The sequence below is a fragment of the Canis lupus genome, chromosome 2 (genome assembly GCF_011100685.1).
Source record: "Canis lupus familiaris isolate Mischka breed German Shepherd chromosome 2, alternate assembly UU_Cfam_GSD_1.0, whole genome shotgun sequence".
In the NCBI taxonomy this organism is placed as follows: Eukaryota; Metazoa; Chordata; class Mammalia; order Carnivora; family Canidae; genus Canis; species Canis lupus.
The window spans coordinates 82,895,777-82,908,989 of NC_049223.1; the positions used below are offsets into that span (position 1 = coordinate 82,895,777).

The 13,213-nt window shown below is 48.1% G+C and overlaps 1 protein-coding gene across 13 annotated transcripts in view; it reads right to left on the reverse strand.

The window, feature by feature from the left end:
- Window positions 1-13,213, reverse strand: part of PRDM2 (PR/SET domain 2) — a 119,704-nt gene that overhangs the window by 26,395 nt on the left and 80,096 nt on the right. For 7 of the 13 annotated variants that reach the window (XR_005356169.1, XM_038531951.1, XM_038531947.1 and 4 more), the window contains one exon: window positions 6,115-10,492. The exons of 1 other annotated variant lie outside the window; for it this stretch is intronic. Coding sequence is in view for 7 of the 12 variants with exons in the window: in XM_038531951.1 (XP_038387879.1) it covers window positions 6,115-10,492 (4,378 nt within the window). In the remaining 5 variants the exon portion in view is untranslated. Of the gene's footprint in view, window positions 1-1,388; window positions 6,000-6,114; window positions 10,493-13,213 lie in introns of those variants that run through there. 5 more of the 13 variants (XR_005356171.1, XR_005356173.1, XR_005356172.1 and 2 more) reach the window with 3 other exon arrangements.

The window sequence follows — 13,213 nt, forward strand, 5'->3', positions numbered from 1 at the left end:
CTGTCAGCACAGCATCCAGGTACCCAGGTGAGACCCGGCCCTGCTCGTTCAGTTCAGTGAGATAGTCTGCTAAGTATCCAAACCCAGTAAAAAAGGCCTCCTTCTGGAGGGAAAAACTCAAGAGACCATCTAGTCCATTCGCTGCTTTGGCAGATTGGGAACTAAGATCCAGAAAGTAAAATAACTTGCCCGGGGCAAAGCCACCCACGGCAGGGACAGAGAGGGCACAGGTCAGACGCCTGTTCACCGGCACATGGAGGGATGGACAAACGGCGAGTGCACGGGCCACGACGGGAACCCACTTCTCCTTCCCAGAGCCCCGTCAGTGCTCCATCTCACAAGTCCCAGCTTGTCAACAGGGCACTGGAGGAGTCCGGCGCTCCATTGAGCAGAAGATATAAAAACCAAGGATACGGAAAGTCATTCTGAAGCTGCATGGAGCCCTCACCTCCTCCACGCCCGCCTCCCTCCTCCCCCCTGAGTTTCTGTAACACCGGAGAGCTGGAGAGCTGTAAGCCCGAGACAGGACCATCTGGCCAAGGGAGGCTGATCACACCTTCGGCTTCACCACCATCCCCGCGGATGCAGTGACACGCAGAGATCGGAACAAAGTACGAGAATAGCAAGTGCTACTGTGGTGGGCTTTACAAAACTGCTTATATTCAATCGTTTTTAATTTAAAGAACAAAAGCAAAACACAGCAATTCCATAGAAGCCCAATACAAATGTTACAGCTTGTTTCATTCTTGTGGGGATTCTTAAAAAGAAAAACCCCCAAGCTAGAGTAAACTGTTAAGAAATATAGAGGAGGCTGAGATGAACCCCTCCCCCGCCCCCAACATGAAATTCTTTATTTCCCTCTTAGCAAAGTTCACAAGGTACTTCTCAGCACCGCCGCCCCAAGCTGCCCCAACTGCGCGTCTACCCTCTCGGCTATAGAAGCAGTTTAGCAAACATTCAGCGGGTGCCAAACAGGGGCAACTGAACGGGGGCCGTCTGGGTGGACTCTACACGCCGCACTTCCTACCACGCGCAGCCTCAGGCAGCTCCTGCCTGTCCCCTTCCTCTTCCCCAGGGTGGACAAAAGCAGTCCTTTCACAAGGGTTTAGAAAGCGTTTTTATTGGTTACAATTATATAAAAAGTCTCATTTGAATTCCCTCTAGTTATTAAGTGCTTGCTAGCAACAGCATCAAAACACTTCTTATACATCTGACAAGCTCCAAAGATTTCTTTCAGGCCAGAAGGGGAAGAACAGCAAAGGGCAGTACTGTCTGTGTAAGGAACCCCTCCCTCCCTCCCTCCCTCCCTCCCTCCCTCTCTCTCTCTCTCTCGCTCTCTCTCGCTCTCTAAGGCTACATTGGTTAAAATCAACGGACAACCTCTTTTGTATGTCAAATTGTAAATTTTAATGTTTTCATTAGAATAGTCTTTGATATCACTCTCCAAGAAGAAACAATAAAGTAACTAACAGCAAACTTCAATACAAGAACACTCTCCAGATTAACAACTCCAACAAAAATGTAAAATGTAAATCACATATAATACAATTGAAGTGTCCAAAACAATTTAAATAATTTTAAATATTTTATTTTTAAACTGCTACAAATGCTTTGTACAACATTTCAACATAAAGTCCCCATAACAGAAATGTAACAAAACGGGAATGGTCGCGAAAGGGTTAAAGTGGCACAAATTCACCAAACAAGCATCAAACTACACATTTTCAGAGGTAGATTACTTTTAAAGTTGAGAACAACAACAAAAAAAAAAACCAACATGAATAAAACCAAGCCATTTTCCACCAACTCAGTCATCGATTAAGGGAAAGGCATAGAATGCACAGAGAAACGACACAGCCACTCGGGAAGAGGCCAATTTGTGGGTTTGTTGCTCTCTCTTAAGAGACAGAAGTGTAAAACCTGGCATGTAAATTCATTTATACTTACGTGTAGACATACATCTATAGAGGCCTGTGGTGCATCCTGGGTGCGGATATATATTGCTACATAGTCTCCAATAATACAATAGTTCTAAATTAGTGCCAGATAATCATCTGAGAGGATAATGTCCATTTGGATATATGAACATGACACTGGAAGAAGCATTAAAAAACAGTCCACATCCAATCTGGTTCCCTCTCCATTATGCTGGCAATCTGCTTGTGATACATATTTCAAAAACAAAAAGAACACACAAGCTGAGAGAAGCTAAATGCCTCTCTGTATAGAACTCATTTAAAAGAAAGGCATCAAGAGCTGGTGTGCGACCAAAACGTTTTTAGAATGAGTGCATCAGAATCTGTCATCCCTGAAATCTACAGAGAACTACTCATAAACCAGAACTTGCTCTGGCAAGGTTAAGTTCCAAACATTCCTTTTTCTGCCGTGCGAAGACCCGGAGCCGCGCTCAGATCTGAGCCCCCAGTGCCGTGGCGATGGGCCCCAGCAAAGCAGCAGAGACCCGAGCCTAACCAGGGCAACGAGAAGCCTGCGTCAGTCCTGCGTTAGGATTTTTGAGTCAGCTTCAACTGGTCTTGCAAGCGTGGGAGATCTCATATCCTTTTGGCTGTAGTGCTTATCCTAAGTTGAACATGCAGTATCTTTATTTAGCCAATTAAAGGTTTGCTTTTGGGGGGCTTTCTATAGGAAGCTCCTAGAAAATAAGGAAACTAAAGATGAATGGCAACATAACCTCACCTGACATGACCTGACCGTGGTAACTGAACGGTGCAAAGACCGTTCAACAAATGTCGTTAGGACAGCTGACAGAATGACTCTGAAGGTGCACAGGAACTTGGGTAGCCTACTCGAGAGAGGCTGGGAGGGACCACGAGCAGGTCTCTTTGGAGCGGTGAGTGGCAGAGACAGGTATGTGAAAACAGCATCGCAGCGTTTTTTCAATCAATTCATTCACGGCCAAGGGGAAAACATGGTCTGGTAGTTCATGCTGCTTCTCCATCTTTAAGTGTTTAACGAGAACACAGTTACTTAAGCTGCTCTAAAAAAAGCATTAAAGAATGGAAGAACACCTTGGAATTTACGAAGACCAAAAAGATGGCCAGGGGCGGAGGATGTACCTCTTTCCTGTTGTAGCAGGTGGCAATGAGCCCTCAGCAACAAAACTAACTTCAGTCCCACAGCATGCAGGCGGGCTCTGGCCACTAACTGTGCAAGGTGAGCCCAACACAGGGCAGGGTCCACGGGGGATTGAGAGCTGTCACAGGACAAGCTAAAGACGGGTGGTATGCCTGCTGTCCTCCGCTGCCCAGTCCTAAGAGGAGGATGTGGAACACATGCCTTTCTTACACCCTGACTGGCACCATGTCTTGTGCTCCAGGAAATGACCAACTGGCAAAGTCTGCTGAGCCCTCAGCATTCAGTGGGAAACTCTGACTTCATTCACATGGCTTGAGAAACTGTGGAATCCTCAACTGGCATTCCAATGTAAAATGTCTGAGCGCTGGGGACTAGCTCTTAATCACAGTTTGTTACGAAGGAACACGCAGGAAAAGGGATGTGCTGCCAGTTTCGTGCAAGTCCTTGAATATGCAAAGGGCTAAGTAAAGCAAAATCACTGAAAACAAATGCAAAGCAAGTATTTCTAAACATGCACCATGAAATCATCCCTGAATAAAATTTACAAGCAGAAATATACCGAGAAGGGACGAAGACTACATCTAACACAATTCCTTTCCAGTGTAACACACCCGGCACGGGAGGAGGATGAGGCGGGCTTTCTAAGAGCTCTGCACTGGACAGTGATGACCAGCCCCACCTTCGGAGGCTGGAGAGCAGGAATCCCACCCAGCCTTAGAACAAATGCACAAGGTGCTACCGACGGCCACAACAAACTCTCTGAAGAACTGCCCCCACTCTTGTGTCCGGCTAATTAAACTATGATGTCCTATGGAACCTGTTTGTTTCTTTACTTCCCAAATTTTATGGTCACCTGGAAGCAGCACCCCACTCTCCCTCCACCCCCCCACCCCCCGACGTCAGACAGACGTCCTTCGTTCAGATGTACCCACAGTACAGTTCCAGTGACCCCTGCTGCCACCATCTACCCGTTAGAAACCACAGCAGTGTTTTCTTATCAGACTCTTCAGTGCTGCCTTTTAGGCCAAATCCATTCCAGCAATGTAACCCTCTGTTAACTATCAAATAAAATGAAATAATCAAGATTAACTGGAGCAAAAAAGAGAGACACAATTTTATTAGGCACTTTGGTCCTTTGCAGTTTTAAGGGTTCTTCAAAAAGCACTGGATGAGTATAGAGGCTAAGTGAACGAACTTCATAAATGTATAGTTATTCAGAGAGTTTATCTTTATAAGTAATTTTGTATAACCTCAGCCTTGAACTGTATAAATGGGATCCAGTACAAAATAAGTGATTCTTTCACGTAACACTGCAGACAAAAAGGGATGCAAAGAGTACATTCTAAAGCATTAACCACATGGGAGATGTTTTTTAGTACAGTCAGTGAAAATGATGGCATTTTCCGGTTCTTTAACCTTGAAAAGGAGTCGGTTCAAGAATATCCTGTTGTTGTGGAACTTCGCAAACACAGATGGAGTACAAACAGTTACACTGCTACAGGTAGGCAGCTTGAACAGCTGATATACAGGTGCGTATTTTCACCAGGGCTAAGCTCCAAGATGGTATGTATGCATATGCCATGGCCAAAGACCAGATGCTGAACCGGAATTATAGTAACTGGGATTATTTATAGTTCACTTACGAAAGTCGCTTTTTTAAAACGTGACCCTTGATGCCTACAGTAAATCATTCCAATCAGCCTTGGCTAATGATCCTTCTCTTTATTTTTCTTTAGCCAGGACTTAAGGCACACCAGCACCAAGAACTCCACCTTATCAACTGTGCAGTGATAACCGTACCTCCGAGTCCTCGTGACCTCTCCAAACTGCACTCACTCTCCCAGAATTCATTCTAATGGTTTGCCTGAAACATCAGAGTTTTCACTCAAAGTTATAGCCAAGAACGCCTAGAGCTGAGCAGCTCATTACTCTGAAAGGACAAGATTTTAAAGTATCTTGTGGAAATTCTATCTCATGTTGACTATTTCACGTGGGTTTCACCTGTAGGCTTTATTCCAGGAAATAGGAATTCCGAGAATGCACATCACCTCGGGTTGAGTGACTTGAAAAAGTCTGAAAAGTCAATATGACAAATTTAACTATTGCCCTGTGTTTTTAACGTGTCACTGAGAAGAGTTTTTAATACAGGGAAGACACAGAATAAAACACTGAAATCAACCTCCAACCTAAGAAGTCATCTTCCGCCATTACTAGGGGAACAAAGGCGCGGACGCGTGGGGGCTGACCTGCCCTGGGCTGCCACACCTGCCCCGGGGGCCTGCCAGGCTCTCGCTGTCCCACTGCCAGGCTCTCAGCGCTCCCTCCTCGTCTTTCTTCAGAATCTGGCCTGTTTATTTTATCCTATGTCTGGAGACGGGAGTGGGCTGGGGGTGGGGGTGGGGGACATAAGGCATCTTAAAAGGAGTACGGTGTCGTGTTTTTGCTTTAACCAATGAGGCAACTTTTTTCAAATTAAAACACACAAAAAGAAAGCATGAATAATAAAAGCATGCTCAATTACTATAACTACAGTCTCTGTGACTCCAGTCACAGAAGTATTAAACAAGATTGCGATGTGGTTTCAACGAACTCGGTGATCCAACCTTAACCATAAAGCAATGATCTATGATCTGGAAATAATACAAGTGGCACTGAGAAATTACCCAAGATATGAAGGAAGTGTGAGAGGATTTCATCTTTTCACAAGAGGGTACCTTTGAGAGCTTCTCATGGTCTCAAATTCAACTCGCAATCGGCCCTATTCAAGAAACGGTACCACTCGGTGAGTCCTAGGACTGACACAAAAGCTGGGAATTCAGGTCTGAGGCAGCCAAAGCAGTGACCCTTCTTCGTGCCTCCAACCGAACCAACAGCTACTTCCTTTAAACGCTTATGTCAAAATTCTACAGGAAAAAGGAAAAAAACAGCCATTGGGCAAGAATATTGTTTTCTTCCAACCGTCTTCCCCCCCGCGCTTGTCAGCTCGGACTTCCTGTAGCCCTGGAAGCCTCGGCTTACCTGAAGTCCTTCAGCTCCTGCTTGCCACCGCTGTCCTCCCTCCTGCTGTCACCCGGGTCGGCAGCGGCTGCCAGCTGGAGGCTTCGGGTGACCGGCCCCCCACTCCGTTCTCTAGATTTTACATTGAACCGGTCTGTTCTTTTCTTACTGGCCAGAGCGGATTTGCTCTGCAAGACGGCCTTGCTCTTCTGTACCCTCACGTGCAGGCTCCGGGACGTCTTGCTCGAGAGCTGAGCGGAGTGACTCTTGGCCACAGCTTTGGGCTTCTTCCCATCGACATGCGTTATTCTGGCCATCCGGATAGGGCTCGAGTTCCTCAAGGAGGAGCTGGGCTTCTTGGACTTCACCGAAGCTGCAAATTTGACATTCTGCTTGGACCTGAAGGACGAGGACGGCAGCGGGCCTGGCGCAGGGCCGGAGCTGCGCGCTCGGGTCTTGCCCAGAGGAGCCTGCACGCTCTGCATCTTAATCTCCGCGTCTGCAGTCCGGCGCCGGTGGCCGCTGCCGTTTTTGTCACTGCCGGCAGGTGACGCGTGTCCACCTTTCTTGGATGAAGGCGACACTTTTTTTTTGGACGGGGAGAGCGGCTTTTTGGGACAGCTGAAGGCGGCGTGTTTATTCAGGCTCCCGATGTACGTGAACTCCCTGTTACAGTAGGGGCAGATGTGCGAGGACGATTCACAGGCGGTTTTGAAGTCGGCCTTCTGCTTCGCAGATTTGTTCTTTTGAAGGATTGCTTTCTGGACAAGCTGGTTCTTTTTCTTCAATGCGTTTAGTTTGAGCTTGTTCGAGGACATTTTGCTGAGCTCGACGCTGAAGTTCAGTCTTTTGGGCTGTCCCATCCGTCTGAAGGCGTTCTTCCCCGAGTTGTCTAAAACCACCACACCGTTTTTGGGCTGTACAGTCTGTTTTAAGGGGACTGGGTTTTTCTTGGGGGTATACCTCTTCTTGTCACTGGCAGAAGCACACGCCAAGATGTGTTTGTGTAACTCTGGCATGTTGTCAACACCTTTCCCACACTTTGTGCAGCGAATGGCAGTGGTGAACGTCTGTGGAATATTGTGGGTAGTGAAATTTGTGGCCGTCACGCCGATGCCCATAGGGTTTCGGTGATGGTACTGAAATGGGGGTGGCTTAAAGCTCGGGTAATGCTGATTGAGGCCCAGCCGGACATCTGGGTCTTTCGTCTTTATGCCAGAAGCCATTATTTTTATGGTCGTGTAAAGCTCTTCAGAGGAATCATTAAGCTCCTCCTCTTCTTTTGATGCTTCTAAAGGATCTTCCGGCAAACTCTGCATATGCTCTCTGTGGGCCTTGCTGGGATCAGTGAAGTTCTGGGGCCTCAGCGTGTCACTTTCAAACTCATGGTGGGTGCACACCTTGTCTGGGTGGAGATCTCGCTGGTGCTGCTGCAAATTGCACAGAAATGCAAATTCCTTTTTACACACCGAACACACAAAGATATTCCCAACTCCATGAAGCAAGAAGCGATGCTCTGACAGGTCAGTTTTAGCCTTAAAAAGCTGCACACAAAATTCACATTTGAAGGGCCATTCTTCAGCATGGACAGATAAATGTTTGGTTAGATCTTTAATGGAAAGAAAAGGCGATTCACAGACATTGCAGACAAAGTTTTTGTTGAATGTTTCCTGAACAATCTCCTGTTCGACTGCAGACTGGGGTTCTTCCCTGGGTTTCAGATCATCATTCTCTAGTTCCTCCTGCTTGAAAGTAATCATGGGGAGAGAAGCTTCCAGATTATCCCCAGAGGAAACAACAGATGATACAGCTGAGAGCGGTGGCGGCGAGGGGGAAGAGGAGGAAGACGAAGAGGAGAAGGAAGACGAGGAAGACGAAGACGACGACGAGGAAAGGGTTGGGGGTCCCGGCGAAGCAGCAGAGGTGAGCGGCTCCACGGAAGGAATGGGAGAGGGTGACGGAGACACTGTCGGGGAGAGAATGGGAAGCGGGGACTGCACGGTGGCATTCGAGAGCGGAGAGGGACACGGATGGGGAGACGCCTCAGAAGAGGGGGCCGGAAGAGGGACGGTGGGAAGGAGTGGAGGCGGTGGCGTGGCAACAGTCAACACGGGAGGACAGGCTGGGGGGGAAGAGGGGTGTGTTGGGATCAAGAGAGGAGGCAGCTGCCCAGAAGAAAGGGAAGAGGCCTGTAGGGCAGGCGAGGAAGGAGAGACATCAGGTGGGGACTCAACCACAGGGGCAGATAAACTCGAGTCCGGGCCAAGGCCAGGGTCTGGCTGGGGGTCCAGGGATTGACAAGGACTCGGGCTCCGGGTCACATCTGCAGTATTCTCTACAGGTACATCAATGCCATTGTATTCGTTGAGAAGAACCTTCTGCAGCATGCAGGTGGTTGGCTTCTTTTTCTTTACAGCACTGCAGGCTGGCTGCACCAGATGGTTTTCTTTGAACTCCTTGCCTTCAGAGTCGCCACAAGGCTTCTTATGCACACTGAGATCTAATACAGATTCCCACTGGACCGGAGTCTTGCCCGTACCCTCAGCCTTCTGTTTCACACCGCTGGATAAATCCAGTGGCTGCTGGTTGCACACATTGCTAAAAGCAGAACTGGCTGCCCACTCCTTAGATACTTTATATTCGTCGAAGCATGGTGGGCTCACAGTTTCTCTCTCCTCTCTCCCAGATAAACTCCACACAGGTGAGTTGCTATGACTCTCTAATTTGGGCTTTTTGGAACCTAGAACTCCATCACTCCATGCTGCTTTGCCTTCGCTTTGCTTTCCAAAGTCTCGAAGGGCAGGACTATGTTGTGGGGAACTGGGTGGAGAGCTGGTCCGCCGCTTAAACCTACTCGAGGTTACGGGGAGCATCGATGCTGGAGCAGACACACAAACAGGCCCTAACTTCGGTATTTCAGTGGCTGAAATGCCCCCAGGAGGAGTTAGCTTGTCCTGGGTCTGAAGAAGCTGTTTGAGCTTCGATGACAAGTACACATTTTTCTCCTTGTGGAAAGACACCGCCTCTGACGTGGATATGCTGAGAGGCAGTAAGGAACACGAGGGCACCGAGGGGTCAGGCTCTGTCTCAGCTTTGATTTTCGGTAGTGCGGGAGGACTTGCCGTTCTTCGCTTCTTGGACTCACTGTTGGTGCCCCCAGAAGGCTCCTTAGGAAGATCCTCTGCTATGGAGGCCTGTGCCGTCTTTACATTTTGGGTGATCTCCACCGTTACTGGAGTAAGCAGACAATTTATCCCATACAAGTCCGCCGAGCTGGACTCCATCTCGATGACATCACAGTTACTCGTGCTGCTGCTGGTCTGAATTTTGCCATCAATATAGAACTTTAAGTTTTCAGAGATATTGCTGGAGATATCCATGATGTACACGTCATCTGCCTCCCCGTCCTCCTCCGGCTCCGTGCTAGGCACGTAGACACTCTGGGCAGGTGGGGCCTGCTCGGCAGGGGGGTGTGGCTCCTCCAGGAGGCCCCCTTTCCGCCGCACGCCCTTGGGAATCAGATGGCGCTCGTGAACTCTGCGCTGATGCCGCCTCATGTTAGTATGTGTTCCAAAAACCTTCTTACAGTATTTGCACGGATGAAGCTCTTTAACTTCCCCATTCTCTTCCACAACAGAAGAACCGACGCTTTCCTGGGGAGCTTTCTCTGAATGCAGGAGCAGAGAGTCTTGCCCGAGACTGGAAGGCGGCGAGTCCTCTTTCGCAGCAACACTGTCTCCGGGTCCTCTGCCATCAGCGGGGTCCTCGGATGGCTGTAGAGGGAGGCTGGGCTTCCGCTTCAGCCCCGCCTCGTGGCGCCGCTCGTGCCGCCTCCTGTTGATCTGTGTGCCGAATGCTTTCCCGCAGTACTTGCACTTGAAAGCATGATTGACCGTGGATATGTGGATGTGCATGTGACGTTCCAGCCCCTGTTTGGTCGTGAACTTCCTTTCACAATGCTGACACGGAAACAGAAACGTCTCAAATATATCACCGTTGGCCTCTTCCTTAGCTCTGGGAGTTCTGGTAACAGGTGGAAGCTCTAGAGAGCTCACAAGAGTTTCTTTTGAAACATGTTTTGGTTCTTCTAATAAATCTTCTGGCTTCTCATCACATCGTATTTCTGGCTCTTTTACAGAACTTTCATTTGGCATGTCAGCTTCTTCCTCCCCCTCTTCCTCCAGCTCGTCATCTTCATCCTCTTCCTCTTCCTCCTCTTCCTCCAAATCATTCACCTCACAGTTCGTGGCTTCTGGCTTCTCGTCCGGTTCTGTGTGGGGCTCACAGGCGGTGGGGGGGACCACTAGTTCTGGAAGCACATCCTGACTAGCCGCCTCCTGAAGAACGGCTGTCTGCTCCACTGCTGAGGCTGAAGGCTTCTCATCCTCTTCCTTGGGACCTAGAAAGCACAGGGAAACAGAAGCATGGGCATGAGGGCAAAAACAAGCCACTTTCTGATCAATTCTTAGTATTCAAGCGATTTCTCTTATCACCCAAGATGCGTAGAGGAGCATATGGCCAGCAATAAAAAGCTCTACCTTCGCATTTATAAAGCCGTATTGGCTAGGAATCCCATTATGTTCATTCACTCAACAAATGTCTACAGAGCACCTGCTACACACCAGGCAACATGCTGTGCGGTGAGGATACGAGGATACGTACATGAACAGAGGGTGCCCACGTGGAGCTTTGAATCTCTTCTGTAATCAATCACACACATATAAATACAATTCTGTTGACAGAAATCGTAGTACTTAAACCGTGTTGGAGGGGCGCCTGGGTGGCAGTGGGGTGAGCACCTGCCTTCAGTTCAGGTCATGACCCCGGGGTTCTGGGATCGAGTCCCACATCAAGCTTCCTGCTCAGCAGGGAGTCTGCTTCTCTCTCTCCCTCTTCCCTCCCAGTGCTTACTCTCTTGCATGTGCACACTCTCTCTCTCTCTCAGATAAATAAAATGTTAAAAAAAAATTAAAAAAAAAAAAAAAACCTGTGTTGGATATGGACACAAAATTGGATTTGGGACCAGCATGTGATGTTGGATATTAGGAGTCTTGTGAATTTTAATTCCTCATGATTCCAAACTGAAGCTAGAAAAGCGCTAAGAAGGGTGGACATTTTCCAAGTCTAAACAAATTATTAAGAACTCAGGAGCTGTGGAGAAAAAGGAACTTTCATGCACTGTTGGTGGGAATGTGAACTGGTGTAGCCCCTGTGGAAGACAGCATGCAGGTTCCTCAAAAAAATCAAAAACAGAACTACCCTACTATCCACTAATCGCACTATTGAGTATTTACCCAAAACAATACAAAAACACTCACTCAGAGGGATACACGTAGGGATACACCCCTTCGTTTACGGCAGCGTTATTTACAACAGCCCAACTATGGAAGCAGCCCAAGTGTCCATTGATAGTTGAATGGATAAAGAAGATGTCACACACACACACACACACACACACACAGACACACACACACGAGTATTATTCAGCCATAAAAAATGAAATCTTGCCTTTTGCAGCAACATGAATGGAGCTAGAGCATAATGCTAATAAGCAAAGTCAGGGAAAGAAATACCACACGATCTCACTCTAGTGTGGAATTTAAGAAACAAATCAAATGAGCAAAGGGGAAAAAAGAGAAAAAGACAAACCAAGAAACAGACTCTTTAACTACAGAGAACAAACCAGTGGTTATCAGAAGGGGAAGAAGAGGTAAACAGGGGATGGGGATTAACAGTACCCGCATCACAAAGGGCAGAAGAATGTACAGAGTTACTGAATCACTACACTGCAGACCTGAAGAGAATATAATACTGTATGTTAACTACTCTGGAGTTAAAATAAAAACTTAATAAAGAAGAAAGAATTCAGGAGCACCTCAAGAAGGAAATAAAGACCTGAAGTTACCTCTGAGTCTCTATACCCGGAAGAACAACCCCCCAACCCCGCCCCAGAGGAAGACAGCGGCAGGCACAGGTGGTCAGGGAGGGACTCCCCAGTTAAGGGGATAGGGAAGCAGAGGCTTAAAGAAAATGAGCCATGTGAACATCTGGGGGAGGGAAGCCCTCCAGACAGAGGAAACAGACACGTCAGCTCTGAGTCAAGAACGTGTTAGATGTGTTCAAAAAACAGCAAGAAGTCAGAGAGGCTGGGGCGGGGCGGGGGGGGGGGGGGGCAACTGAAAGAAAACTCTAGGTGGACAAGGATGGGGGCAGGGAGAGGTAGTGGGAAGTGGCTGGACACTGGGTAGGTTTTGAAGGTCAAAAGCTGACAAGGTTGCTGACTGGTTGTGGAGGGCAGTGGAGGGAGGGAGGAAGGGAGGGGTCAAGGAGGATTCCACAGGACTGTAATAATCCTATTTACTGAGAGACTGGGGGAAAGTAGGTCTGAGCCCCATCCCCCCTCTGTGAATGTGCCTGCGCTTGGGAGGGGGGGGGGTCAAGAGTTACTTTGGAGGTGAAGTTTGTGATACCTAATATATCTCCGAGTAGAGATATCATTAAGTGGTTTGTTTTTTTTTTTTATAGGACTCAAGTTCAACAAAGAGGCTGAACCCAGACCATCCAAGTCCTCAAGCCAGAAGTGGTATTTGGAGTGTGGAACTAACTGCACGAAGCCGCCTGGGGAATGAATGCAGAGGCAGGAAGACAGTGCCCCCACATGACCCAAGGGCTCACAGGTCAGAATGAAAGAGTAAAGAAAGTTCCAAAGAGCGATCCACTGTGTCTGGAGCTGCAAATGGGCTGGCAAAGAGCGGGACAGAAAACTAAACATCCAATTTACCAAAGTGGAGGAGGTTGGGGATTGTGACAAGAGTTTTAGCAGAGCAATGGGGACAAGTGCCTATCAGAGTCCAAGAGCCTATCAGAGTCCAAGAGCGAGGAGACAGAGAGACTATGGTGCAGCTATAAAGGAGAGCAGAGAAGTGGCTGCAACAACTCACCGGGACAGCAAGGGACTCTAAGACAGGCACTGTCACGAACCCATTTAATGCTGACAGTGCTGCTTTCTCCACAGTACCACCTGAGTCCCTGCTCAATTAGGCCCCTTTTAAGAACATTAAATGAGAGTTAAGAAGGGCTCCGTAAAGGAAGCGAAGCTACTCTGACTTCTGGCTCCTCG